At 50.1% G+C, this 26896-nt stretch overlaps 14 protein-coding genes across 14 annotated transcripts; 7 read left to right on the top strand and 7 right to left on the bottom strand.

The window, feature by feature from the left end:
• Positions 1–940: 940 nt before the first annotated feature.
• Positions 941–3051, bottom strand: AUEXF2481DRAFT_35076 (uncharacterized protein). Its single transcript, XM_013493882.1, has one exon. It carries the CDS (start codon positions 2942–2944, stop codon positions 998–1000), a length of 1947 nt encoding a protein of 648 aa, XP_013349336.1. The 5' UTR covers positions 2945–3051; the 3' UTR covers positions 941–997.
• A 1661-nt stretch (positions 3052–4712) lies between these two features.
• Positions 4713–5900, bottom strand: AUEXF2481DRAFT_25109 (uncharacterized protein; the record flags this gene model as incomplete). The annotated part of the gene is made up of 1 exon (XM_013493881.1): positions 4713–5900. One exon carries the CDS (start codon positions 5898–5900, stop codon positions 4713–4715), a length of 1188 nt encoding a protein of 395 aa, XP_013349335.1.
• A 2032-nt stretch (positions 5901–7932) lies between these two features.
• On the top strand, positions 7933–8661 carry AUEXF2481DRAFT_25107 (uncharacterized protein; the record flags this gene model as incomplete). Its single annotated transcript, XM_013493880.1, has 1 exon — positions 7933–8661. One exon carries the CDS (start codon positions 7933–7935, stop codon positions 8659–8661), a length of 729 nt encoding a protein of 242 aa, XP_013349334.1.
• A 79-nt stretch (positions 8662–8740) lies between these two features.
• On the bottom strand, positions 8741–10215 carry AUEXF2481DRAFT_161409 (uncharacterized protein). The gene has a single exon (XM_013493879.1). The coding sequence runs from the start codon at positions 10086–10088 to the stop codon at positions 8820–8822; it is 1269 nt and encodes a 422-aa protein (XP_013349333.1). The 5' UTR covers positions 10089–10215; the 3' UTR covers positions 8741–8819.
• A 74-nt stretch (positions 10216–10289) lies between these two features.
• AUEXF2481DRAFT_714 (uncharacterized protein) lies at positions 10290–11432 on the top strand (the record flags this gene model as incomplete). The annotated part of the gene is made up of 2 exons (XM_013493775.1): positions 10290–10638; positions 10696–11432. The coding sequence occupies 2 exons, from the start codon at positions 10290–10292 to the stop codon at positions 11430–11432; spliced, it is 1086 nt and encodes a 361-aa protein (XP_013349229.1).
• A 979-nt stretch (positions 11433–12411) lies between these two features.
• On the bottom strand, positions 12412–12975 carry AUEXF2481DRAFT_25104 (uncharacterized protein; the record flags this gene model as incomplete). The annotated part of the gene is made up of 1 exon (XM_013493878.1): positions 12412–12975. One exon carries the CDS (start codon positions 12973–12975, stop codon positions 12412–12414), a length of 564 nt encoding a protein of 187 aa, XP_013349332.1.
• A 1086-nt stretch (positions 12976–14061) lies between these two features.
• Positions 14062–15769, top strand: AUEXF2481DRAFT_35068 (uncharacterized protein). Its single transcript, XM_013493877.1, has one exon. The coding sequence runs from the start codon at positions 14434–14436 to the stop codon at positions 15634–15636; it is 1203 nt and encodes a 400-aa protein (XP_013349331.1). The 5' UTR covers positions 14062–14433; the 3' UTR covers positions 15637–15769.
• Positions 15770–15795: 26 nt separating this feature from the next.
• Positions 15796–16519, top strand: AUEXF2481DRAFT_161005 (uncharacterized protein). The gene has a single exon (XM_013493876.1). It carries the CDS (start codon positions 15954–15956, stop codon positions 16440–16442), a length of 489 nt encoding a protein of 162 aa, XP_013349330.1. The 5' UTR covers positions 15796–15953; the 3' UTR covers positions 16443–16519.
• On the bottom strand, positions 16519–18235 carry AUEXF2481DRAFT_160801 (uncharacterized protein). Its single transcript, XM_013493875.1, has 2 exons — positions 17988–18235; positions 16519–17933 (listed from the first exon to the last, which is right to left on the bottom strand). Exons 1-2 carry the CDS (start codon positions 18048–18050, stop codon positions 16596–16598), a joined length of 1401 nt encoding a protein of 466 aa, XP_013349329.1. The 5' UTR covers positions 18051–18235; the 3' UTR covers positions 16519–16595.
• Positions 18236–18420: 185 nt separating this feature from the next.
• On the top strand, positions 18421–19236 carry AUEXF2481DRAFT_61241 (uncharacterized protein; the record flags this gene model as incomplete). The annotated part of the gene is made up of 1 exon (XM_013493874.1): positions 18421–19236. The coding sequence occupies one exon, from the start codon at positions 18421–18423 to the stop codon at positions 19234–19236; it is 816 nt and encodes a 271-aa protein (XP_013349328.1).
• Positions 19237–19270: 34 nt separating this feature from the next.
• AUEXF2481DRAFT_709 (uncharacterized protein) lies at positions 19271–19983 on the bottom strand (the record flags this gene model as incomplete). Its single annotated transcript, XM_013493769.1, has 3 exons — positions 19271–19315; positions 19365–19837; positions 19890–19983. The coding sequence occupies 3 exons, from the start codon at positions 19981–19983 to the stop codon at positions 19271–19273; spliced, it is 612 nt and encodes a 203-aa protein (XP_013349223.1).
• A 652-nt stretch (positions 19984–20635) lies between these two features.
• AUEXF2481DRAFT_25100 (uncharacterized protein) lies at positions 20636–21715 on the top strand (the record flags this gene model as incomplete). The annotated part of the gene is made up of 1 exon (XM_013493873.1): positions 20636–21715. The coding sequence occupies one exon, from the start codon at positions 20636–20638 to the stop codon at positions 21713–21715; it is 1080 nt and encodes a 359-aa protein (XP_013349327.1).
• Positions 21716–22072: 357 nt separating this feature from the next.
• Positions 22073–23486, bottom strand: AUEXF2481DRAFT_25099 (uncharacterized protein; the record flags this gene model as incomplete). Its single annotated transcript, XM_013493872.1, has 2 exons — positions 22073–22264; positions 22320–23486. The coding sequence occupies 2 exons, from the start codon at positions 23484–23486 to the stop codon at positions 22073–22075; spliced, it is 1359 nt and encodes a 452-aa protein (XP_013349326.1).
• Positions 23487–25198: 1712 nt separating this feature from the next.
• Positions 25199–26659, top strand: AUEXF2481DRAFT_706 (uncharacterized protein; the record flags this gene model as incomplete). The annotated part of the gene is made up of 9 exons (XM_013493766.1): positions 25199–25270; positions 25333–25370; positions 25432–25502; positions 25554–25591; positions 25648–25666; positions 25721–25837; positions 25890–25950; positions 26003–26140; positions 26197–26659. The coding sequence occupies 9 exons, from the start codon at positions 25199–25201 to the stop codon at positions 26657–26659; spliced, it is 1017 nt and encodes a 338-aa protein (XP_013349220.1).
• Positions 26660–26896: the final 237 nt, after the last annotated feature.

The following is a 26896-nucleotide window of genomic DNA, read 5'->3' as shown; positions in this document are numbered from 1 at the left end:
ATTAAGGTAGTAGAGACGGACAGATGCGACTATAGAGTACTAGAAACTGTCTAACACTTCTTATTCCTCTACCTACGGTAGAGGTAACAAAGACAAGGTATAAGAGCAGCATATAGCAGTAGATACTGCAACATTTCCTACGCTTTAGGAGGATACTTAGACTATAGAGAAAACGGCAAGATTATAGATAGAGAGAAAGATAAGTAGAGACTAGACTGGAATGTAGTGAAAGCTACTATCGAGTTTGCAAAAGCAACAGGCAGGTTGCACCTATAAAGCTAAGGAAAAACCGATTAATAATAAATGCCCGGGAACTCACTACGATACATCTAATCTCACTAACATTGCCTCTAGATAGCGTCCGGCCGATAAGGATGTACGCAACATAGGGAAAAGCCCTTATAGAGGAGGCTGCAGCCCCCTAACACTAAGAAAGGAAGTACATAACACTCATTACATAGGTTTACAGGGGTTTCTAGCGTTAATGTTTTTACACGGTCTGCTACGACTATTACCCTCTTTACTACTGAAATTGAAGTATGCTATTAGTTATGATGGGAAGTAATTAGCGATAGCTCATACCCCTTACGGGGTAAATAGCTTAAGATAATCAAATCAAATCAAAATCAAATCAAATTGGTTGTATTAAGTGTTAGGATCAACAAACATTCTAATCAACGAGCCATGCTATTCCGCTCGAAACCAGGAAAGTATTAGTTGGTTCTGTGTGCAATTGGATTGATATGCTAAAGATTACGCCTACACGCGGTAAACCCGAGCAGCCTAAAAATAACACCTCATCATACACCTTGACAGATCAGTCTCCCAGCCTCACGAAGTGAACGCTGCTGTCGACCAAGGGTACCAAAAAACATGATCGAGAGATTGGCTAGCAAACACGAATTGACATTATAAAATTCATACTTGCACTTGTACTTATCACGCGGTAGGGACTTTGGTACTTGATTCGTTTCTTTCCTATAGCTTATACCGATTCCTAGTATAGCGATTCGTCAAGCCGCTGATACGACCGTGGGACGGTACCCGAGCGCTGGAGGTTCTGCTTATATAGGGCAGGAAGTCTCTTGCTTTTGCTTATGTCACTCAAAGCGATTCCGTCTCCAGTCTCAACTATGCTAACCGAGCCTTCGCAAAAGACATAACCACAGCGCGTCTTGCAGTCTGACTGCTGCATCCATGACTTCTCTGCCAGATCTGCCACTGGATCTCTAAGGCTCATCCTTGACAGCTCTCCAGATAGCCCTGCATACACAGATGAGGATAGATCAGAAGACTTAGCCAGGGAGTAGACAGGAGACACTGTATGGTTGATGGTAGGCAGGTAGACATTACAGTTCGGCCTGTAAAAATCCGTCCTGGCGAGAGCATGAAGGTAGCATGGATAGCCAGATAAATGACAACAAGCGTCTCGCTTCGCCACATCTGGTAATGGAGCGAGTGTGAGGGATTTTGGAGTTGGGATCATCGGCTTTCCACTACAGGGATGCGCGTCTATATAGGAATAGGTTCTGTTCCATCGAAAGTCGAAGATTTTGAGGATAGAGTTACGGGCACTGCCGGCAACAAATCTTTCCAACCCGTGAGAGACAAGAGGGCCCATCGGTGTGACTAGCTCAAAATGGTCTTGATAGATAGTGTCGAACGCTGCGTGGCTTCGTAAATCTTGTAGTCGAACAGTACCATCGTCATATGAGCTCAGAATGACCTTCCCAGAAGCTCCAGCGGCAGATGCCATGTTTACAGGCAAAAGATCCCGCGCGCTCTGTAGGACGCTTCCATCATGAACGAAGGACTCAGTACATCGACTTGAAGGACAGCGCTTGCCCAGATTAGTGAGCACCACACCCGTAGGTGTTCTCGTGAGATATCGCACAGGCTCCGTAGATCTCACCGCGCAGAGAGCCAAGTCCCCATCTGCCATAAACTTGATAGCGCGCAAGGATCCGAACGAAGGAGCATCTTTCAAGGTACCTAAGTCCAGGGCTTCCACCGGTCGGATGACAGGTTCTGAGGCGTTGCTGATCTGGTCCGGATTTGATGTTGTGCCAATCAAGGGATATATGAACATGCTATCCTTCGTGACAACGGCCGCGGCGCTAGAGGAGGCATTGGTGTCGAAGTATTGTATCTGGTCTTGTTTCATACGAGATTCTCCACCGTCTGACCGGAAAGGCTGGTAGGATGCGATGACGCGACCAAAGTCGCTTTGACTTGTCGATACAAGTCGTAGATCACCACTAGCTCTACCAACAAGCAGGGGTGGATCGGTATCGACGTTTCTCAAAATCGAGATGGCCGTCACATCATCCGTCCCACTCCTGAAACTCGATTGAGCCCCTTCTAAGGTCATCCACGAATCCACCGTCAGACGCAAGCGTTCTGTCTCCCGCCAACGTACCACGATATCCTCACCAAGACCCCACGCCACGATTTCCGCTTCCATGTCCCCGTCGAAGCTTGAGCACGCATCCACAACGACATGCGCAGGTAAGGTTTGCTGGTTTGATCGGGTTCTGTGATTGTGACGGCCTCCATATGCGTTGCGGCCGCGACCGTGTCCTCCGCGGCCGCGGCCTCCCCGTCTTGCGACCGGCACTCCGACACCCGGTCCCAACGACACCAAAGAAAAAGCTCGTCGATCCCATGAACGCGATTGCCATGTCAACTTCTTTGCTAACTCTTTCGATTTGTCGATTTTGACATCCTGGGGGATAGTCAGAGTCCCAAACTGGCTCCTCACGAAAGTCGGCCATCCGTGAGTCCTAACCACGTCGTGAAGACTTTTACAAGTGGATTCAAGCCTGGCTATACTTTGAGCTGTGTCCAGGTACGAAAATATATTACACCATACGTCCGGCGCGAGACCCTTGAGCCTTGCGGGATCTGCTGGGCCTGTCAAATTGAGGTTGAGCAGTGCCAGCATATTCTCTTTGGTCCGCTTACTGAGCTTTCAAGAACCGCGCGAGGGTTTGCACCTAAATTGCTCGACGAGGACAGCCTTTTCGTCGAAGAAGTAGACACATGTGTAGAATATCGGAAAATATTGGTCTGGTAAGTGACACGACAGCATTTGCGCAACTTAGAGAGCCACAAGCGGAAGATTCCCCGCACCAATACTAGCCATTTCCGGAAGGTCAACGCTTCGAAATCAATCAGCAACACAGGACGCCAGCGGTCGAAGAGTGGTGTCAGGTAGCGAGCGCACTGACAGTAGTGTCCACAGCTCTCTATCACCTCCATGATGCAGACCTAAAATTGGCATTAAATTTATGTGTCAGTGCGCTGAGTATTATTCCATGCTTGCTGGTTTGTAAGCGTTATGGCATAAGGTAGCTTCTTTTTTGCCTTTCATATAGCCAAATTTTCTCCTAGAACATAGTACGGATATTCGGAGTTCCGACTCATTACACGTTAGCCGTGGGGTGTGGGGGCGGGACACGGCAGAATGTACCTGCCGCCAGTAACAAACAGTGCAAACTTTGGAGCGAATCAAGGGCCGAGTCGTGCTGGCTCTATGACATTCTAGTAGCGGTTCAAATCGAAGCAAGACTTGACAGCACCACGGACGCGACGGGGTCCAAGGGGTCGGGTCGTGCTCCGCGAGATCAGCGGTTTATTCCCGCCTCCATCACCAACCAAATCTCTTTTTTCGAGAGTGGACAGCCGCTCAATCACAAGATTAGCGTGCGTCACCCACATAACAACGATGTGCTCTTCACCTTGTTCGCTTGGGACCATAAATACGGTGCTCTTCACTACGGCTTACTCCACACGGCATGCGCAATGATCGCCGACAATCGTCACGATGGCTATCTAAGTGCATCCAGAAATCCCAATGCCGAACGCATTGCTCTAAACCACGACGACCTCGTCCCCTGCCAGCCGACCGACTACTACTTCCACGTACCAGATGACCCTGACTACCCCGTCGTCCCGGCCTTCGACGACTGGCGATTCCTGAACTCGTTATCCTCAGCCTGACTCTCCGTCTCGACAGACGATGACAACAACGTTGCCCAAGACCGGGCTGTCCTAGAAGTCCGAGACTCGATGATGTGGCAGAAATGCTCCGTTTAGCCCCTGGTCTGCCAGGACACGCGCGCGATACTCTAATGCCTCTCCGCCCAATATCGAATCACTAAGTGGCTCCTCGTCTCTGGTGGCATCTCCTTGTGCTCGAATTGACTCACAAGTTACACGTCTCACGTACACGACCTTCGAGTCACTGTCACAGACTCTCGTCCTTTGTACATCAACGCCCTCTCCTCGTTCCTGCGATTCAACACTTCACTCTTCGATACGCGTAAGAACCCTTACGTTGACGACGGCCACGGCAGCATCCCGCGTTTCTTTGCCCATCACGATTACAAGAGCTAGTTAGCCACCACATTATCTCTTCCATCACTTGCATCACTCGTTTCAAGACTACCGCTTTCGTTGTCTCTAGGTCCACGTTCCTCGTCATCTGGACGTGTCTTGGATATCTTGCGAACACACTCGCGTCTCGGAACGACGTGATTGATCCACGCGTTATATTCAATAAACCCGACTTTTTCGCGTGATATTCGAGGGAAATAGCATTTCAAACCTCCAATGAGGAGCCTTTTGGCATGATTCGACTTTTAAAACATTAAATTACATACTTAAAAATTGCCGTGGTTAGTCACTCCTGCTCCCCTTATTTTGTCCACTCACACAACCACATTTCGTCCTTGTCTCATGACCTCTTTAAACATTTTCACAACACTGTCCATGCCATCAAAACAAGCGCCCCGATCATTGTTCAGGTCGACGAGAGCTTCCATCAAACGAACACCATCATCCAGAATCTCTTCCTCGCTCATCGTCTCATAGACGTGTTCGATAGCTTCCACCAGCCTAGAGTCAACCGCCATCTGGATCCTGATTTCGTTTGGAAGCATGCCGATGCCATCTACAATGCCCCTGCCAATCCACACGAGGATGAGAAAGGCGTTGAATTTTGTTCTCCAGTTACTTCTTGGTCGCACACGCGAGGGAATGGTCATGATTGTTTCATTGATGGATCCGAACGCTCGATGCACTATCTCTTGCTTCACTGGATTCAAAAAGTCGTCGTATTCTCCATATAGTATTCTTTGAACCTCCAGGTGTTCTTTGTAGAATGACAAGACACTGGCATCTTCGTTTTCTTGACTTTGTCTTTCTAGAGTTGTCCTCTCGTACTCGTACTGAACCATATCATGGATATCCTTGTGTCGCACAACTGATATGGCAAGGAGATCGCGGACCTTCAAGTCGTCGATATGGGATATGTAGCGGAGGAGGGTTGCAAGAGTGACATTGGCCGGCGGGTTCGCGTGCAGACGATCGGTGGGGTAGTACACATGCTGTACGTAGGGGGGGAAGCTTTGAGCGTGTTGATTAGAGCCTGGGTGAGCGGGTCCCCAAGGGTAAGCATGCTGAGCGTACAAAGTAGGAGCCCGAGCCGTAGCTGCTTGGACGTCTAGCTGTTCTGGCGGAGAAGCAAGTCCGGTGGCTGGAGTAGTCGTGGGAGGGGGCGCAGAGGAAGCCTGGTGATCAAGTAACTTCGTTTTCGTCGGACCTGGCACATCAGACAGATACCGCTGAGGTCGATGCTCCAGATTCGAATGATGGCTGGAAGAGTCCGGAATACGGATTGACTGACCGCATAGGGCTACCTCAGTGTTTTGTGTCTGGACCTGTATTTCGGGAGTAACAGACTCATCTGATGTGCTCTGAGATGCTTCATCCTGGTACCCTCCGCTGTTTGCCTTGGGTGTCTTCTGTGAAGTTTGAGGTATGTCTTCTGGGAAACTGCGTTTAGCACCTTGGTTTCCGGGAATGGGCGGTCCGTAGTAATCAGGTTTCCCTGCCATGTTGAGTAGATCAAAAAAGAGACCAGGAAACAAAGGAGACGGCCGTTGTTATAACTAGGCAGCGCTTGGATGAAAACAATGTTGAGATCAGACTGCACGTGTTTTGGCTCAGTGTGTGTGGGTATGTGCGTAGGTATGAGCTTGTTTTGATTGGAAAGCCAATATTTGGACTCATTGTTATTCAGCGTCAACATCAAGTTGTTTTCCGCAATGCATGTCTTCAGTTTGTACCTGTGCCCTGCTGTCATTGTTCGTGGTTGGGTGGAAAATTAAGGGTCGGTCAACGCCAGTCGGACGAATTTCGAGGTTACCGTACTTATCGAGGTTGTAGTAATCATCACTCTCCGAATCTACAAACTGGCCTGCAGCTCGTCTGAAACAAGCGATGGGGTTTTCGGATTCTTGGAAGTTGTCGTAGCTCTGGCTATTTGAGTCGAAGCGCTCCAAAGTATTCACTAGATCCTGACGTTGACCCACGTATTTCTTGTCTTGAGAGTCCATCGTCTCGATAATGTTCCAAATGTTCGAGTTGAAGTCGGAATCTTGGTCCATGCCCTTCCTGGTTTCCTCGCCGACAGAACCCTTTCCATTGGCTATGCATGACCCAACACGACACACTGCACGCAAGGCCTTGACTTTGTTGGACCGAGGGCTTGCAGGGCAGATTTAAGCGAAGACTTGCTCGATATGATATCGTACACTACTCTCAGCTTGGCCGGCCAGCTCGTATTGCTTGGAAGCACGGAGGCCGCGGTACTGTCGGTTAATCGTATAATCGATTCCCTGGATATGCTTTGAGGAATCAAGAACTTTGGCTTGCTATTCTCGTTTTAAATGATCGTTAGCAGCATTCTTCGCCAATTTTACCATACGTTTCTCTGTCCAGACCGCAGTGCACATATCATAATGCAAAGTAGCGGCCTCCTTCAACAGCCTTCGTACTATAGAGTCATCCGATTGTTTCATCCACTAATCGAGCCTCTGACAATCATCTTCCGTCTGTGGTAGGGGCAAAATTGGTGGACCTGTTGACCGACTCTTGAATCGTGGGCTCCCTGCTATTGCCATTGCTCCCCAAGATGGTGTTGGCGAAGAGCAATTTATCAACTCGTTTTTGCTGGTCCCCGAAATGCTGTGCTACTCCATCGGTCACAGCTCCGAACGCAGTCATGATGCCATTATCAGAGCTTCGGAAGGTCCTGCATTCTCGAGTCACTATGTCCGAGTTGAATGCTATGATAATGATGAGGCCGGATTGAGAATGGTGATGGCAAGAGACGCTTCGAGCGACGCGATTGTGCGCGTCTCTAGCGCGACAAGGACAACCTTATCGCTACCCTTATCTTGCCGAGCACTCCATCCTCCCTTCCACCACATCACATCCCGAGTCTTCAGAAGCTCTTTCTTGAAACGGCGCAACAGAGCGTAGTTCCGTGTAGGCAAGCACGATGATCACACGGTGTAGACGAGGCGTTTGCTCAAGTCCACATGACCAATCATAGCCCACACCCACAACACGACAACTGACCGGTTCGCCCAAGAAGCATCAACACGATGAAAGAGATGAGCGTCAGCCTGGAGTAGACTTGTCAGAGTAAGGATAGGCAAGTCTTGGATTTACGATTATAACCAAAAACTTCATTTCGTCTTTTCTCACCAATGTCGTAAACTTCCTTTCTCCATTAGGCACTGAGCCGAGTTTGTTTCGGTGATGAGTCAAGGCTTGCGACAATAGCTGCCTAGAACAGAGATTAGGGGTGCTCGTTTGACAGCTGACCTGTGGAGAACCATAAAAAATGCATGAGCTGCCTACTGAGCTGCAAACCAGTCTGCACTCCTGGAGAGGCAGTGTCCGCTTATCACGAGGCGATGACTCTGATCAGGCACGACTACATCATTCATCCTCGAGACCAAATGACTCTTGGGAGTTGCGACAGACATTTTCTTCTCTTATATTGGTATGTTTCCCATCTGTTTTTCAAACTTTGCCATCACCAGTCAAGTCATATTCCGACACCAGATCAAGTCAATCATGGACGAAGAATCGCAAACCGAGACTGATCCTCTGCTACCAAAGCGTCCCATAACATCTCGACGTCCTTTCGACACACCGCCAAATGACATTCCCATCTCACCTCAACCCACTCCAAACAACGGCACCGACGATGGGGATATCGAACCTCTCTCACGCCAGGAAATCTACACTCTACTCGGCATGGCTCCTCCCAGCGAAGACAACACGACCCCCCGCCACTTAGAGTCTGCTCATGGCTTTTACGCCCAGCTACTGAAGTCGGAACGTCGTGCAGCACGTCAATACCGTGTCTACGATATCGCCATCATCTTCCTCATGATAGTCCAACTCTGCATCTCAGCCGTCTTTGTCGTTCTCGGCTCTCTCCCAAATCTGGACTCTCATCATGTTGCCGTGGCGTCGCTCGGTGCCATCGGCACTCTGGTGGCTGGAATGCTGGCACTAATGAGAGGACAAGGCTTACCAAATCGCCTTCGTATGGAACGTGACGCCCTCCGCAGAGTGGTGTTTGAGACTGAAGAACTGTATTGGGATGCTAGAGCGGGAAGAGAGGTGGACTTTGCGGATATTGAGAGGTTGAGGAATGCGTTTGTTGCTGTGGTGGAGGATGCGAGGAAGAATCACCCTGATGTTTGGACGTCGAGTCCGGTGCCTGTGAGGGTCAAGACAGGGTTGAGTGGAAAGGGTATGCAGATGCCTGGTGCTGTGCAGATTGCCAAGTTGTGATGAGATGGAAGATTTTGGGGTAGGTGGTGCATTTCCGGCGTTGCCACAGATGTGGTCAACACATAGACATAGATACAAGATATTTCATTCAAGATTGGTGCTGAGCGAGAGGCTCTTAAGGACTTCACTAGTATATTTTGACGTTGCGACTTGCTTTGTCAAGAGTATATCATGGTCAGATCATCTGAAGGATCTGGCGGCCGTTCTAATAGGCTCGATATAAGACCCACTAAACCATGATTGATGTCAGAACCATGCCATAAGAAGCCGTACTCGACACGACGTTCGATGGTACGAGCATCCCCATCTATGAAGGCTATGCATTTGATGCGCAGAGAGTCAAGTGTGAGTTCGTTATACATGAACGTGAGTAAGTCAATACCACGAGAGGCAGGACCCTCGATGTAATTGTTACAGTCAAGGTCAAGATGACGGAGTGTCCTTGCGTGAGCTCGGAGTAGACCAATAAGGGTAGAATCAACGAAACAGTGCTCGATCGTGATGCTTCGAAAGTGTTCTTGGTACACGGCCTCGGCCAAGGTGCCGAATGTATGATCATCCAATGCTGGCTTGCCTCCTTCGTGGCTGGATACGGACACAGCGAGAAGACGTAAGCTACGATCGGCATCCTTGATGTCGAGGACGGACAATGGAGCCGTGTGACCTGTCTCGAACGCGATAGTGAGATCAATGCCCGGTTTGATGTTAATTATGGGACGACCAAGCTCGCTGTCAGACTCGTTGAGTAAGAGTTTGCGAATCTGATGATCCAACTTGTCTTGCTTCGTTATGTTCCAGCGTGGGGCAGTTTCCGTCTCCTTGTACCAGCCCAGGTGAACAAGGAAACGTTTGATGGGTATACCAGCGTGATCACTTGCAGAGAGCCAGGCATCAATGACATCTTCAGGTACGGACTGGACCCGGAACCTGACAGGTTCTGTGGTGTAGAGCTCGTCGTAACCATAGCCCATGTGCCTCCATTGTATGGTCCCGCCGGTTGCCGGAGTATCAGAGATGTCCTGGAAGACACCAAGCGTAGGGATCACATGATATCGGTCGAGATTTGAGAGGGCATCTGATAGCATGCGAACGTGGTGGCCGGTATCTATAAAGCGGGATTGCTTGGCAGCGGCTTCTCTGGAGTGTCCGTCATGGCAGGTATCATGTTCAGGCTTTAGTTGATGAGCTGCAAGAGCGACGGATCGAACACGGGGACCAAAAACTGGATGAGCAGTGAGATCGACAAGACCCTGCAGACTATAAGGTGAAAGAACGAAGCGGCGATCGATCAGTTGTTCAGCGAAGAAGTCTATTGAGCATTCGCATAGGCGGCTATTTGCTAGACGAAAGCTGGGCAGATCATCGGGGTCGATGGCAGAGGCTATTATCACGAGGACCTCGAGCGGACAAGATAGCAAGTTGGTCATGGGGGAGAGATGCAGGGAACAAAGCAAGGGAGCGAACGTGGTTCGGGAGAGAAGGAGCGAGGCGGTGCGGAGATGGCGGTCAACAGGCCAAGGCCCAAGGGCAGGGCGAAGTTTGCTTTGTTTGCACCCATGACACTGGAATCGAAGTCTTATCACAAGACAAGCGCCGTACAGCTGCATAGCGCAAACACAAGCACAAGCATGTTCTCATCGCAACTGGGGCGCGCCGCCCGTGTCGGCACCCAGTCGGCCGGCATCTCAACCTCTGCCGCCGCCAACCGCTCGTCGTCGGCTGTATGCCCGACTCTTCTCTCTCGCCAACGCCGACTCTCGTCTAGCAAGGCTTCATGCCCGCCCAACGGTGACTCGAACCGCTCGCGCCAACCTGCCGCCGCAACAAAGCCAGACCTACCGTCAACACGCCCGGCAAAGTCGCGCTCTGGCTCAAACGCGAAAGCAAACTCGTCCACTCGCAATGCGAAGGCCACCAAGGATGAGTCTTTCGGCAACCTGCCCAGCGTGCCTTCGACCAACCACATCCTCCCTCAAGGTATGTCGCCCGCGCCTCCGAAAGCACTCGAGATAGAAGACTGACGCCCTCTCACAGACATCACCCTCTCGTCCTTCTTCAGTCTCCACCGCCCTCTCAGCTTGGGGACCGCCATCCCGCCAGCCGCCGACATGAATGCTTTCAACACAATCTTTGAGCCCAAGTCGAAACAGCAAAAGGCCAACCAGGACGTCATCTTCACTCTTTCCAACGCCATCAACGGTATCGAGGGTCAGCAGAAGGACGCTGACTTGCGTTGGGAGATTATCCAAGAATCACCATCCAACTCAGACGTCAAGCACTTGGACGGCGCACCTCGCTCGACATCACTGGAGGAACTGGTAGCACAGCTGAAGCCTTTCACCGCGCCTCCGCCGCCCGCTCCTGTCAACATTGAGCAGCAACAGCGCAAAGCACGTGCTGCTCCTGCTCCCACCGTCAGCCAGAAGCACTTCAAAACCACCATCACCGTCACAGAGAACAAGCGCTCCGACGGTGTCACTTTCTACACTGCCTCGGCCACTCCCCCGGAACCTGCTGCCATCAAGGATGCACCTTCATCTCAGTCGCCCACTCCCTTCAAGGACCGTCTGCGAAACCGCCAGCTGGACTTTATGGAGAAAGAGCTCGAACAACACAGAAGCGACATTTCCATCTTGGAAGGCGAGGACAGCAAGGGAGATATGCACGCCATTTCCGTAAAGAGACAGCGCAAGCTGAAGATGAAGAAGCACAAGTACAAGAAGCTGATGAAGCGCACGAGAAACTTGAGACGCAGGTTGGATAGAAACTAGACGCCTCTTTTGTTCCGACTCTTTTCCTTTCTCGTTTCTCTCTGCATACCATCGGCGTTTGAGTTTGACACTTACAACTTGATGCACCCTCTACCAACTCACCAACCAACCCCTTTTCCACTTTTACCACAATGGCAGATACACACTTTTTTGATATCCTCTTCTCCAAATCACGTCTCTGTCTGCTTTGACAATCACCGTGAATTAATACATACGCACGCGAAACATCCGAAATGCATGAGAATAGCCTAGGAAGCAAGGCATTGATTCGAATGACTCGCCCACACCTTACATCAAACATGTGCGTAATCCAAAGCATGCAAGATAGCTTATCTTTGGAAAGACAACATCTTACTCAAGTTCGACCTCACATATATTTCCAACTTTGATCCGTCACCGCAAGTCTTCAATGCCATCATTTCGCTAGATGCACATTTCCAACATTTTACCTTGAAACTACCCCTTTTTTCTTGCATTTGAAGGGGCAAAAATTGGTCGAGGTATTTTCATTGGTCTGGAACGTCATTTGTACACTAATCTCATATCTCTAAACCATGATTTGTGATCTCAAATTCCTGCTCTCGTTAAAAGACCTTCGTGAGTAAAAAAAAAAGAGTAGCAGGATTTGACGCAAGTAGTGTGTGGCTTTTGCCTTGAAGTTGAATTAGCCCTTCATGGTACCTGGTTTGTGGAGGCAAGGAAGAGAGGGGGACTTATGTTCTGTGTGCGTGAGTCGAGGTTTGTCGTGTAAGTAGGCGGTATTTGTGATGTTGAAATTAAGCAGTTGTGCAGATGGAGAGGAAGGGTGGTCGGGAGGGCGATGTTGATGTTGAGGCCGGTGTTGATGTTGAGGCCGGTGTTGATGGTTGTGGCCGACCTTGATGGCGGCGATGATGGTGATGATGCTTGCGATGGTGATGATGTCGATGTTGATGATGATGACGATAGCGGTGCATGGAGAGATGCCCTCCCCCTTCTGTCACAGCTTAGCAGCAGTAACGTCTTTGACATCTTGGCCCTTTTCATCTGGATTGACCTGAGTAGCACATTCGCAATGCTCGTCAACCATTGTCTCGACAGGTTTTGCAGCGACTCCAAGCGCATATGCCAAAGCACGTGCTCTCGCCAACGTCATTCGATTTTGAAAGTAGTCAAAGACAGCTCTGTTATGCTCATGTTCTGCCGATGAAGTCGCATCTAACAGTCCATTAACGTCTTTTGAGCAAGAGAGCACAAGGGGCTTGAACTTGACGATGAGACTTTTCTTGTCCTCGGTTTGGTTGAATTTGGTAATCATGTTGAAGCCTCGCGTCGATAGAATTTCGGTAGGAAAGGGTTGTCGGTAGATAGGACGAGGGTGATTGTTGATGATGCAGAGGGTTGTGACAATCTTGCGATATGAGTAGACCTCTCTGGTGATCTGAGGACATACTTTTAGTAGTGCTGGGACTCCATGAACGAAGATATCGTGATCTTCTTCGAGGGCGTACTCGTAAATCATGTTGCGAATCTCGAGAGCGAGGGATCTGAAGCCTGTTGCCATATTGTTGAGAATGATATGACTTGGATGTGAGTTTTTGGAGAGGATTGTTTGTACCAGTTTGATCGTGGTTGCTTTGCGAAATCGGGAGATTTTGGTATGATTTCGTGGTGTGGAATTTGGTTAGATGATTGGGATGAGGAAACAAGGAGAAGCTGTAGGAAAACTGTTTCCTGACTCTTTTAGAATGCGTGTGTAGACAGTTGGAGCGCAAATCAACGCAAATATGTGCTGTCGGGATTGACACTGCTTACACAACCCACGACGTCGTAACCTACCTATAGGCTGCCATCTATAACACGTGGAAACAGACCGAGGAGCGGCAATTGATAGCAACGAGCAATGCCCTCTCCGAGACCGATGGTATCAGCTCCGTGAAGATATCGTTCAGGCTTTGATGATGTCTGTCAATTCCTTCAGCTGGTTCACCAGTCCAACCCAACATCGGACGTCAGGTGGCAAGAACATGTCAGACATGAGTGTTCCATGCGGCTGTCGAATACCGTGTTCTGCCAGCGAAAATACAGATGGAACATGCAGACTTCTGTGCATGGCATCTCCCCTATGACAGAATCACCATACCGAAATTCTGCATGAGCTGCCAATTCACCGATTCCGTGTGATGCATAAGGTTTGAACATCGGAAATAGCAGCTCCGTATCCAAGTGGTCGGCTCGCGCATATCGTAACCGTTCGAGATCAGGTAGAGATGCAAATAGCAGAGTCGATGTAGCGAGAAAACTCGATGAGTGTCATGCTAGGCGGCCACCGCGACTGCGAAAGTCACAACTGACCGAGTTGTGAAACCTGCTGTCGTCATGGGTGATGTATGGACACAAATTACTGGCCATGCAGGAGAGCGTCTCGAGTGATTGTGCTTACGTCTATCCATCGCAAATTTGGCAAAGGTTAGCTGTGTCTGTCATGGTTGCCACGTAAGTTCATATGTGATGGCATGAACATTGAGGTCCGAGACGTGTGGCATGCCCAGATGTGCGGACAGGGTTGCCGTTCGAGGACGACCCCGCGCCACTCGGAGACAGTGCGGCTGGAGTCAACATGTCATGATTCCCTCGGCAGGCACACAACCTCACCTTGTGTTACCATATACCCAACAAGCAGACAGACCCTAATTCGCAGATCTGAACGAAATATAGGTCTGCGTCTCGATAATTATACTATCCATACCGACTCAAATTGCCTCACTACGACGCCTGTCAATCGAGACCGACCATGTGGCACTGACTCATGCTCGCGATAGTGACATGATATCACAAGCGTAGCAAGTGCAGCCATTCAGATCACACATATATGATATCGAACAGACGATTGCCACTAGGTGTCCATTGAGCCTGATCGCCCACACAGAATCGAGATATATCACACAGGGCCATCGCTCGGAGTCAGCAGAGCCCAATAATCCTTTGCCCAGCCAGGTGTGAGGTACCACAATCTTGAATTATGGATGCCACGACGAACTATGGCAGTATTGCCGAGAAAGGGGAGATCTATCTTGCACCTCCGACTCGTAAAGCAGGACCGCTTCCACACTTGGCAGATTGGATGTGTTTCCTTCCGGACGATGTACCAATCTCTGGTCTATCGATTCCTGGCACACACGATAGTGCAGCGTTCATGAGTACTTGGCCGTTCGTCGCAACTCAAACACTAACCACCGCCCAACAACTCGATGCCGGCATTCGATACTTCGACCTGCGCTGCGGCATTGTCAAAGATGAAGTCGTGATGGTACACGGCAGAGCAGTGCTTGGCCTCAAGTTCTCTGAAGTCCTCATCTCGATGTATACGTTCCTTGCAAAACATCCAAAGGAGGGAATTGTCATACAGCTGAAGCAAGATCGCAAAGACGAAGCTTCCACACGACCATTCTCGCAGTTGGTACTCAACCTCATCCGTGAACATGAAAAGTTTTGGCGCTTGGAGACTACGACGCCCACTTTGGGAGAGCTACGAGGACGCATACAATTGCTCCGCCGCTTTACGGTCTTCCAACACCAACAACGCACTTCAGGCATTGATGTCAGCAGATGGCAAGACAACCCACCTCTACCCTTCACCATCCGCACCTGGTTTGGCGTCCATCTCACAATCCAAGACCATTACTCTCCCTCGGCACCAGAAGCTCTACCCGGCCTAGTAGCCAAGAAAGGCGGCGATGTAGCTTCCATGCTCATGCGCGCCTCTCGAGATACAGAGCCCTGGCATTGGTACATCAATTTCAGCTCAGCCTTTGAATTCAACGTCTACCACCAAATCCCACCAAAGGACATCGCAATAGGTGGATACTCGGTCTTCAGATGGGTAGAAGGCATTAATCTAAGGCTCTGTAACTTTCTCAAGCAAAGACTTGGAGATGTAGACGAGCCACAGAGATTTGGTGTTGTGGTCATGGATTTCGTGGAGCAGCCGAGTTCTGATCTTGTCAAGACTGTTATAGAAGCAAATTTTGTGGTGCCGATGAAGAGGAGAGGTGGTACGGCGGGTAGGAGAATGGAGACTGTCGGGTTGGTGCTGTTGATGTTACTGGTGCTGTTGGCGTATGCGATGTTTGAGTGGCATAGATCTGATCAGGCGGGTGGTCAGTGGTGCCCGAAGTTCTTACAGGCTTGCTCCTCGGAATCTTTCAACAAAGCCATTGCTTGACTTTTGAGTGGGAGATGCGCTTGGATTGTATGTATATATATATATATATATATACATATTCGATCGCTTGAGTTTTTGGGTTCTCTGGTTTCTTGGTGTTGATATAGCAATGTCGATTTTTGGCTTCTCCACATGACAAGAACGCTCTTCAGTCCATGGTTTGACAGCCTCTAATTTACTCACAAGCGTGCACAACACCGACTTTTCGAATTTCGAACAATTAGCGCCACTTCATCCTCCTCTGCGCATCCATCATATGTCCAAAATACTCCCAGCATCACAAAAAACGCGCAAGTACGATCAACAATATACGGACCATGACATCAATCTTCCCGTCTCTCCCTCTAGAGCTCCGAAACAAAATCTACGACTACATTCTCTACGACCATGACTTCATAACCCACGGCCTCCCATCCCTCTACAAGACGAAGCTGAACCTCACGCAAGAACTTTACTCCTACCGCAAATTCATGATTCCTTTTGTCATCACGCAGCACAGTCTGTCATGGTTTGGTTGCTATACTGCATTCGGAGAGCCAGCACTAAAAAGAGGTTCTTGCGAGTTATGGCTTCCATCGGGTCTTCTTGATAAGTGCGAGAGATTCAGGAAGGTTGCAGGGAGGAAGGGGTTAGTTGTTCGGTGTTTGTCTATTGTGTGGTGCTCGTGGGATGAGGATGAGGAGAGGCTATTGAATTGGCTGCTAGACGGAATCGCGCAGACTTTTGGGGCCAAAGGTGTTGAGACGGATACGAGATATGTCATAGCAGGACATTTGGATCTATATCGGACGGATGAAGACTTCTGAGAAGTGCAAGCAGAATCGATTCGTCAGGGAAATACTGGTACGTGAATCTTGTCAACGTCTCGCTAGCTATGCTAACGTACCAGTCATCCGTACACACATTCTGAAGGCAATCTCTTGGGCAAATATGATGTCTGCTGGCTGATACTCAACGCATCATCCTGTCGGTGGTCCCTGGCTGTAAGGACTGGCGTGGTTGCTCCCCGTGTTGTAGGGGCTAGGTTGATTGCTCGGCGGAGGATACGGGCTCGGGTGGTTACTTGCACTATACGGGCTGACGTGATTACTCGGCACATTGTATGGCGAAGGTTGAGGATGTTGCGCTCCGGCATTGGAGTGACCAAAAGATGACTCACGTGATAGATGCATACCACCTAACTGACTGTCGACGTTTCGGTTATCGAAACGAGGTGTCTGAGCTGGTGTTTCTTGTGCTGCTCGAGCGTGTTCTGCAATCTTCTCTCGCGGCCAACGGAGGAACTCTGCCCATTCTCCACCAAGAATGTTTTCTATTCTCGTGATCAGGACTTCAGCCAGGCCCCGTAAATGCCATGGCCTGGGATTGATAGTCGTCAACACGGCCCAGTATGCCAAGATTATCAGCGCGACAGGCCTCCGTTCGACCAACATGTCTTTGATCTCGTTAGGCAGTTTCACGACCCACTGATCGATGAGATGTGCGCTAGTCGGGTAATCCTCTGGATGCTGCAACACAGCTCCTATGGATGTGAAGATGTCTTCGATCGTTTCCAGGCAGCACTTACGTCGCTCCGTGGCTTCCTGACCGAACGCCAACGAGCGCACCATCGAGTACGTGGGAAACTCGGATGCGAGTGTGGCACGAACGCTGTCCTCCTTGTTGTCTCTTTGGGAAAGGAGTTGTTTGAGCCACGTCTGACTCAGGTAAGGCCAGAAGGGCGACACCACGACTTTGATGCCTCGACTCAGCTGGAAGCATTCGACAATCTTATCGATTGGATCGGTATCATCGTGGTGGGGATTCAGCATGAACTCGGCCAAACCGAATGCAGACGTGTGACTTGAAAACAACAAAGCGGCTAAAGAGTCTTGCTCGCTCAAATTGGCAATGATTGGTTGGACCTGCTGAATGGCAACACCTTGCAGATAGCAAGCTCGATCGAAGAGCTCGGATCTTGAGCGATTCTTTGAGTAAAGATGCAGAGCCGAAAGAGCCATGAAGTTGTGCATCAGGAATTCATAGGACAGACTATGCTCCAGAATTTTCTCGAAGACATCATTTCGGAGGTCGACATCAGGGATCAACGACGCACTGTAGTGGTAAACAAAATGGTGGTATAGCTCCAGATCTAGCAGCGACAGTGGTTGGGTGGCAGGCTGGATGATTGGCGGAGTGCCGAGAGGAGTTGGCAAGTGCGATGTGAGAGGTGGACGTGGATCGGCGGCCTGGGGAGCAAGACTGCAGGTTATGTCCAAGCGTTGGCAGTTTCCACATTGAGGTCTGACTTCGTTGCACTTGGTATATGAGCACTCATGACTTGTGATTAGACACTCTTGTGAGAAGCTTACCTTGATATGCCGAGCCTTGCATTGAGTGCAGCCATTGCGAGATTTGCGATGAGACCTCCTCATCGAAGTAGATTTCGTATCCAGATTGGATGATGAGTACGGCGTACCGGCTTCGTCGCGTGTTCAGAGAGAGACGGACGTACACCACAGACAGCTGGGATGTGTACGGTGGAACTGAGGTCGTAAGGAACGGGCAGCAGACCACAACAAGAATCGGAAAGGCTTCAATTGAGAGATGTGGCAGTTTGTCGTAGATACGAGCTCGGATACGGTCAGATACGGAGCGTTTTGGAGGTGGTGCCTGGGGATGTGAGGGAGGCTAAACGCCAAGGCCAGGGCTCGTCTTTGGGTTTTGGTTCCGAAGCAACGCTCTTGCTCTTCGACGAGATGATAAATTTATCCTTGTCGAAACAGAACAAGACATAGTTCAACAATGACATCGACAGATAGTCCCTCGACGGGTCAAGCGCACCATCAGCTGCCCTTCCCCTTCTCGAACCAGGACGACTCTACGCCAGCTCCCCTTCTGCTTACTCAAGGCGCTGAAGCTCTCGTGTACCGCACCACCTTCCTCACATCTTCTACAGCTTGCGCACTCAAGTATCGACCGGCAAAGCCATGGAGACACCGTACACTGGATCTTCGATTGACCCGCCAGCGCATTCTCGCCGAAGCCAGAGTCTTGACCCGGTGCCGACGTGAGGGTGTGGCTGTACCTGCTGTACTAGGCCTCGATTGGGAGCGCGGATGGCTGGCACAAGAGTGGATCTTTGGTAACACTGTTCGCAGAGTCCTGGACTGGGTGCACAGAGAGAGCGGCCTCAGCGACACGGACAAGAAGCAACAGGTGCACGACCTGTTGCGAAGGATTGGCAGCGCTCTTGGCCGTCTACACGAGAGAGGTCTGGTTCATGGTGACCTCACCACCAGCAACTTGATGATCCGACCCGAAGAGAGCACCATCAGCGAAGACGACAGACAGATTGGGAAAGCAGTCAGTATAACAAGCACGGATGGTGAGGTCGTCCTCATCGACTTCGGTCTTGCTCAGCAGACAGTACAAGAGGAGGACAAAGCTGTCGATCTATACGTGCTGGAAAGAGCCTTTGCCTCGACACATCCCGAGGTGGAGCAAGACTTTGGCAATCTGCTGCAAGCCTACGGCGACAGCTACAAGGGCGGCAAGACAGTACTCAAGAGATTGGAAGATGTGCGCATGAGAGGAAGAAAGAAGAGCATGTTGGGTTGAGCTCAGCCGAGTCGTCTTCACGTGCTCTCCTTGATCACCTGCTGCAGCACCTTGACATACTCGTCCACCTCTTTGCAGCCTTCGAGCGTAAAATCGCGCCTTTTGCCCTCAAAGACGACGTATGGCACTGCATCCACTCCGTTACTCGCCTGCTCCCGAATGAGCATCTTGACATCCATCAAGCCTTCATCCTGGTCTTCGGCAATCTTCTTTGCTTCTGTATCTCCCAGCCCTGCCTCTGTCAATGCTCTGAGCAGAGTCTCCTCAGAACTGGGATGTCGCTCTTCCTCAAAGTACTGCTTGTACAGACTGTCAACCACTTTCTCGGCCGCATCGTAGCCCTTTGTCTCTTGCACAACTTGAATCACTCGATGTGCTTGGAGCGTGTTGCCTACTCTTCCGCCAAATTTGTACGCAATGCCTTCTGCTTTGCCATATGCTGTCATGAGGACCACGTATTTGCGCATATGCTCTTCGTCGTCATTGAATCTGGCATCACGGTACCACGAGTATTTATCCTCGCCTTCTTGTGGTGCTTTAGGATAGAGCTGGTATGGGAGGTACTTGACCGTAAAGGTCACTCCTGGGTCCGTGGACCGGACTTGCGTCAAAGCTTTAGAGAGCCGGCGCCTAGCGAGATAGGTCCTGCTTACAGGTCAGAGGTGTGTCGAGAATTTGGTAGAGCAGTTTAACCCACCATGGACAGATAGTGTCTAGTGTGAACGATATCTGAGATTCGTATACCATGATGGCGACGATTATACAAGGCTGGTGTGTCTCGCACGGTGCTGACTCGTGTTGTATCTTTCGACAGTCTTACAGAAGCCGAAAGAGTATAGATAGGACAGGTGAGCGAACAGCCGTTTAGATATGGATGCCAGCCCCTCCAACGACCCCGCCATCGGCACCTTCGAACAATTCGGCCTTGGCGTCATCATCATGGATGAGTGGAAGCATGGACCTTGCGGTGGTTCTTACCACCTCGCATCTCGAACGACAGGCTACACATATCTCACGAGTTTGAACCATCTTTTCGAACAATCGAAGCATTCCACCTTACCCTCATGACCACGACCGCTGCCGGCTCTCGACACAGTGTGATGCCATGGGCACCACACCGTTATGCCACTCAACGGCCGCATTAACGTCTCCCAGCCTGCATGAACAGCGGTCGCAGCCTCTATAACGGTCACTGACGATAGAAAATATTGTAAGCAGGGTCCGTCCGATGCGACATGTATATAAGGTCAGGATCATGGCATGCAAGATCGTTTGTCCTTATCTTCTTGTGATATCCTTCCGGCACACTACAAACATCCGCCTCATTAATACTTGCTGTTGGGTCTTCTAGTCAATATCCGATCACACAATAGCTCATCTCACAGCGCGCAGCCACAACATGAAGGCAACAGTCGGTATCCTTCTGGCAACAGCAGGACTGAGCACTGCTCAGGTCATCAAGAATGGCAATGGCACCTACACTTGTGCCTTATCATCGGGCACATATTGTACTTCTACATCGCTTGAGAGCAACATGATCATTCGCTGCAACGGCGGTATCGGCTATGCCAGTAGCTGTGATGAACGCCTCGCCGACAAGGCCCCCCTCGGCTCACAATACGCCCCTTGTTGGCAAACGTCAGCCAGATCCGGTAATGCTCAATGCTCCAAGAATGGCATGATCTACCCTGATGGCAACAACACAACACCTTACCCGGTCCCGAACTACCAGACCATCAGTGCTAGCATCTCTAGTGCTGCCACAGCGACTACTGAAGCTACCAAATGGCCGTATGTCGCCAACTTTACAACAACAACCACAACATCTACAACCACGAACACACACACTACGCTTGTCTACCTCTCTGCCGTCATTCAAGGCGCATACTCGAACTCGTCGTCTCCATACTACAATAATGCGACCTTGGACGACAGCCTCACAGAGGCGGCTGCAGCAGTCTCCGCGACGACGATGCCATACCTGCCATACTTCCCGGCTCCAGTCATCCCAACATCCACTCAGTACACTACCGACATGATCACTAGCTACACGACCATATGTCCCGCGGGCGCCACGATCACGAATTCTGCAGGCTCAGAATCAGTACTGGCAACTCGTTCGACCATTACCGTGACGACCACAACTCGCAGTACAATCACTGCCACGGCCATCGTGTCCTTCCACTCGCCAGTATTCGCCTTCGATACCTCCAGTATGTCTGCGGCGGCTAGCCAGTATGCTCCTGTTGTCACGGAAGTCGCTGCTGCTCCATATGTCTGGGCAAATGAGACTTGGAGCAACGCCACCACCTTGGTCGTTGTAGGCACTTCAGCACCGGTTGCTGTCGCTCCGGCTTCGACCTCGACTTCAGCTCACTATCCACCATGGAACGAGACTGTGATACCATTCACCGGTACTGCCAGCAAGACTGGCGTCAGTCTCTCCGTTCTCCTTGCTGCGTTGATGACTTTGTTGTGAGGATTCGACACCAGTTGTTCTAGAAAGCCTGGTCGCTTTCCTTTAATCAATAATGTAGGCTGGATCTCATATAGCATGCAAAAGACGCAGGGTTCGTCTACATGGTCATTTAGAACTGTGAAATAGATAGCATGAATATTATGAATCAATCTTGTCACCTGAGTTTGATCCTTCATCTTTGTTGAATCAGTGCGTCCAGCGGCAGAATCACATCCACGACTGTCTGAATTGATCATCGAACCCTTCGTGTTATGGTCAACTTGCCCCTACCGGAAAAAACGATCTAGACCAGCCTAGTAAACAGTATCTGCATAGAAAGACCGAACCTGCGAATATATATAATTATAAGATTTCGGCTCAGGAGTCATAGGCACCAGGCAGCGCAGCTACGTCACCGTAAGTAGTATGCACCCCATTCGCTTCCGCGGACTCGGCATCTGGACGACGAGTTATGCGGAACATCATTTCAGTGTGCAGGAAGAAGCCTACGCATCTTTCGACAAAGGGCTTCGAAAGACTAGCGGGTTGGAGCTCGTATCGAACAAGCGACTGTGACGAAGATTAGTAAATGAGCCCGATCTTATCCGATGAAAAGAGCACTCACCTCGATGATACCCTTGTTCAACTCCATGGTCGCAACACCTCTTCCAAGACACCCAAAGCGGCCATAACCAAACACCAGAGTTACAGTCTCGGTCATTCTCTCCACGCGCTTTTGCTCGGCTTCTGAAGCGTCGCGTAGGAGCCAGCGTTCAGGTCTGAAGATCTCGGGATCAACACCGTAGATCTCCTTATCACGCTGCATGCCCCACGAGTTCCAGGCAATCTGTGTGCCACCCTTGACGAATTTGCCGTCGATAGTTGCACCCTCTGGCGGCACAGCTTTGGCAAGTAAACCAGTGACCGGAGGATACATCCGCAGACCTTCCTTGATACAAGCTTGCAAGTAAGGTAAAGCACGAGCTTCAGCATCACGGATAACCGGTCTGGTAACCTTGCCTGCAGCCAAAGCAGTCTTGAATTCCTCCACAAGACGAGAATGTACATGTGGTGTGGTGGAGATGAAGTGTAATGTCATCCTAATGGCTGATGCTGTACTGTCGCTTCCAGCTGTGATTTGCGTGAGAGTCTCCGATTCCAATTGTTCTTGTGTAAGTCCGCGTTTGATAAAGGAGCCTAGCATGTCGTGGCGTACTACTGGCTTTTCGCCAAATCGTTCGTCGACTCGTTCTTTGGCGAAGCCCATTACGCGACCGAGACCACGTTTATCCGTCGATTTTGGCATGACGTGTTTGAGTAGAGGTAGACGAAGGATCTTTTGCAGTTCTGGATATGCGCCGAAGACAATGATGGCGGGGAGGAACTCTTGAAGATTGTCAATGTAGCCGAATGGGTCGTCATCGTTCTTGAGGAAGCCAAACTCCTGACCGAAAGCGATGCTAGAGATCACGTCCAGAGTAAAGTAGGAATAGAGGCGAGAGATGTCGACTGGGCGATAATCCTTCTCCGACGAGACATATTTCGAGTCAATGAGGTCGAACAGCTGTAACAGGCGGTGATCGACATCATCTTCCATGTGCAAGTTTTCTTTCCCCGAGTATCCCGTTGACATGCGGTTGCGAAGATCCGCGTGGACTCCCTCATCAATCACAGATGTGATGTTGTCCCTCGTGGGATGCAGTCGTAAAGCTGTGTACCATTCGCTCCGAACAAAAGGACTTCGCACAGCGTGCATGCGTTTATATAGCTCCGGATCAGTGGTAATAAGCATGTTGGGCGACACGCGAGCGGTTGATCCTGTCCTACTGTCAGCATGATGATGGTACAAGGCATGAACACAAGTTTTGCGAAGCGCTTTTGCAATTGGTTGGGCAAGACGACATGCAGAAACCTTTTTGCACAACAACAACTTATTGCCACGTTCTTTCTGGGAATTGCAAGGGCGACGACGAGATACGAAAGAAATGTTTCTGGCGAAAGCACGCCTACTAACCATATTTATCATTGACTTCTGTAAATGCCAAATTCATCTTTCCAGAGCCATTGGCTCTCAGGAGCCATAGCCTTGAGAATCCTGCTACCCATGGTCCCTTGAATTCTTTCAACGCCCAATACTGTTGGAGAGTACGAAGTGTATATAAGAGCAAGAGACCCAATCCTACAATCAAGGCGACAGGCAGCATGATTGATTACTACCAGCGGGGCAATGCTCGTTTCACGATCAAGGGCTGGTATGCCCTTCGAGACTACTGCAGAAACCCGAACGTCTGGTGGTGCAGACGAAAGTGATTTCAGCTACTGTGTTAGAGGACCCGCAGTGCTGGGATTTCTCTCGACCAGTGAGAAGTCAAAGCAATGACGCTTCCTCTTACCTTGCAGGATTCGATCCTAAAGGCGTAGATCAGGCGGTCGGCGTTCTCTTGGAAAATGGACAGGGATGCGAAAATAAAGGTGGGAATCAAAAAGCGGTCGAGTCAATAGGATTGAAGCACCTCAGCGAAAAGGGGAGCACAGAATACATTACCAGACCGATGTCAATTATATAGGACCCAGCAAAGAATGGAACCTCGGAAGAATAGTTGAGCCAGCCGAGCATTGCACTTCAGGTTTTGCTGCTAGGCTTGTTTAGATGATGTCTGGTGGCTTGAAGACTATAGGGATCTTTATGACACGCGAAGCGATGCCCGCGGCGAGCCGACCATCAGCTGCCGTGGCGCTGCCAGTGCATACACCAATGCATGCTCTAGTATGGTAAGCGGGCGATCGTCCCTGTCACTGGTCTGAGGGTCCGTTTGGCTTCGCAAAACGTGTGGCCTCCATGTCTCGATGCTGCAGGGCCAGGCGGTCTGCTGTCTCATTGTATCGTGAGCTGAGGAATGTGGCCGTTTTGACTCTCGCTTGGACAGAAAATGCGAGGCTCCTGTCGAGTCGGAGCGTGATAACGGTCACTTGCAGGATGGCAGACACGCGAGAGGATCAGCGAAAGAAAGCACATGGGTGTCCGGGGTCTCAAGTTCGGCAGCTCCACAGCAATCAAGAAGTGAGACCGGATCGTGTTGCCTGTCAATTGATGGTGGGCTGAAGTCCAAGCGCGGAAGGATTCGTTTTGGCGGCGCGGCACGTCTCAAAAGGCTCGCGCCGGACGAGCAAAAGCTCCCGCACTCCACGGATTCCGACGAGTCAGGGGACGGTCTGCGCATTGCGAGCCTTTTGTCGTTAAGGTCAAACAATCGTGATAGCGTCGGCAGTTCTGCTCCTTCTTTCCCTTCTTCTCTTTTTCTTAGATATTAACTCCGGTCGTCAACGGCTGCGTACTCTTCTCCGAACTCTCCTCTGATCTGGATGCACGCCAAAATCGACAAGTTCAAACACCTACCATCGCGTGATTTGGTCGACTAGAATAGTAGCGTCTGCAGCCTTTTGTTCTGCAAGGGTTTCGACTTCAGCACACGTGGGGTGCACGCGCCTAAACGACATTCAGTCATGTCCGACGGAGCTGCAGAGACCGAGAGCATCAGTCTCAATCATGCCAGAGAACAAACTCTCGAGGCCGACGTGAGTGCGAATAGAAGTCTTTGTACTTTGAAGAACTCGCTGATGATGGCTGTGCCAACTAGTCGTGGAGCGATAATGATTCAGCACTCGGTGATGATACGTGAGTTTGACTCTGTAGAAAAACGTTCAATGCAAAACCGGAAGACTAAGAATATGCACAGTCAAAGTACAACTACCTCATTGAGTGAATCAATATACAGTTATCGCCAGGAACATGGTCGCACATATCACGGTGAGCCGTCTCGATGTAACAGCTGTGTTGTCTCAAACTGACTTAGGCCAGCCTACAAGGATGGACAATATGTCTTCCCAAATGACGAAGTAAGGACAGCCCAATGCTGCACGATGAATACCTGCTGACGTCTTGTTAATTGCAGCGTGAACAAGATCGATTGGGTAAGGATGTTGGACGGCCAGATCGAAGACACAAGTTCTGACCTTAATGCATAGATCTGCAGCATCACATGTGCAATTTGACGTATAGAAGACTACATCTGGCACCTCTCAGGAGCCCGAGGCACGCACTCGACATCGGTACTGGAACCGGAATCTGGGCCATGGACTTTGGTGAGCAAATGTTTCGACTTGCTAGACTTCAACTTTTTCTGACTCAACCTAGCGGACCAATACCCAAACTGTGAAGTGACTGGCATCGATCTCAGCCCTGGACAGCCTTCCTTGTGAGTGTCAAACGCTGTCTGGTAGCCGAATCATGCTCACATCTTGTGCAAGCGTGCCACCCAACCTAAAATACATCATAGATGACGCCGAAGAGCTTTGGGTCTACGATCATAGATTCGATTACGTCCACTGTAGATTAATGGCCGGCTGTTTCGCAGACCCAGAAAAGCTCATACAGCAAGCATTCGAGTGAGTAGATCTGCAAGAGACCGTACTATCAATACACAGCCTGACCACTCCTACAGCAATCTAGAACCTGGTGGCTACCTCGAGTTTCAAGATTATGGACTACCCTGCAGAAGTGTTGACGACACGCTTGATGGCACTTCACTAGAGAAATGGGGAATCCTGATGTGCGAAGCTGCGCGTAAGCTTGGCCGTCCCATGGGCACCGAAGTGTCTGAAAAGTATCGAGGATGGATGGAAGCGGTTGGTTTCGTGGAGATTGAGGAGCAACACTTTATGTGGCCTTCAAATCCATGGCCAAAGGACAAGTACATGAAGGAACTGGGCAATTGGAACATGATCAACATTCTGGAAGGCCTCGAGGGATTCTGTCTAGCGCTGATGACCAGGGGTCTCGGCTGGAAAAAAGAAGAAGTCGACGTGTTCGTCGCCAAAGTCTCATCTGACGTCAAAAACAGAGGCATACACGCCTATTACCCGATGCCGGTCGTCTGGGGAAGAAAGCCTCTGACAGCAAACTGATCGAAGAATGACTATATATTAAGGGTATGTCGTTCTGGCGAGTACGGCACTTATACTTTACGAGGAATGGACATGGGTCGAAAGACAGGTCAGAAAACAGGAAAAGGAGGCGCAAAGACCAGCCTCATGATAAGAATTGAAACAGACACCGAGTCAGGCAAATACTCATTCTGCCTCAGCATCAGATACCCAAGTTCCAACTCCTTGTTATACCGGCTGTTGGCACGAAATCACTAC

This window comes from Aureobasidium subglaciale (assembly GCF_000721755.1).
Source record: "Aureobasidium subglaciale EXF-2481 unplaced genomic scaffold scaffold_0, whole genome shotgun sequence".
Lineage (NCBI taxonomy): Eukaryota > Fungi > Ascomycota > Dothideomycetes > Dothideales > Saccotheciaceae > Aureobasidium > Aureobasidium subglaciale.
The sequence above is the reverse complement of the archived record's forward strand: the minus strand, read 5'-3'. Positions and strand labels throughout refer to the sequence as shown.

Bases quoted from the DNA above. Each gene is read 5' to 3' on its own strand.
- AUEXF2481DRAFT_161005 (XM_013493876.1), top strand. From the start codon at position 15,954: ATGACATCAATCTTCCCGTCTCTCCCTCTAGAGCTCCGAAACAAAATC.
- AUEXF2481DRAFT_35068 (XM_013493877.1), top strand. From the start codon at position 14,434: ATGGATGCCACGACGAACTATGGCAGTATTGCCGAGAAAGGGGAGATC.
- AUEXF2481DRAFT_160801 (XM_013493875.1), bottom strand. From the start codon at position 18,050: ATGAGGAGGTCTCATCGCAAATCTCGCAATGGCTGCACTCAATGCAAG. The intron at 17,934-17,987 runs GTAAGCTTCTCA...TCATATACCAAG, and splicing joins GCAAGGCTCGGCATATCAAG to TGCAACGAAGTCAGACCTCA.
- AUEXF2481DRAFT_161409 (XM_013493879.1), bottom strand. From the start codon at position 10,088: ATGACCAACTTGCTATCTTGTCCGCTCGAGGTCCTCGTGATAATAGCC.
- AUEXF2481DRAFT_35076 (XM_013493882.1), bottom strand. From the start codon at position 2,944: ATGCTGGCACTGCTCAACCTCAATTTGACAGGCCCAGCAGATCCCGCA.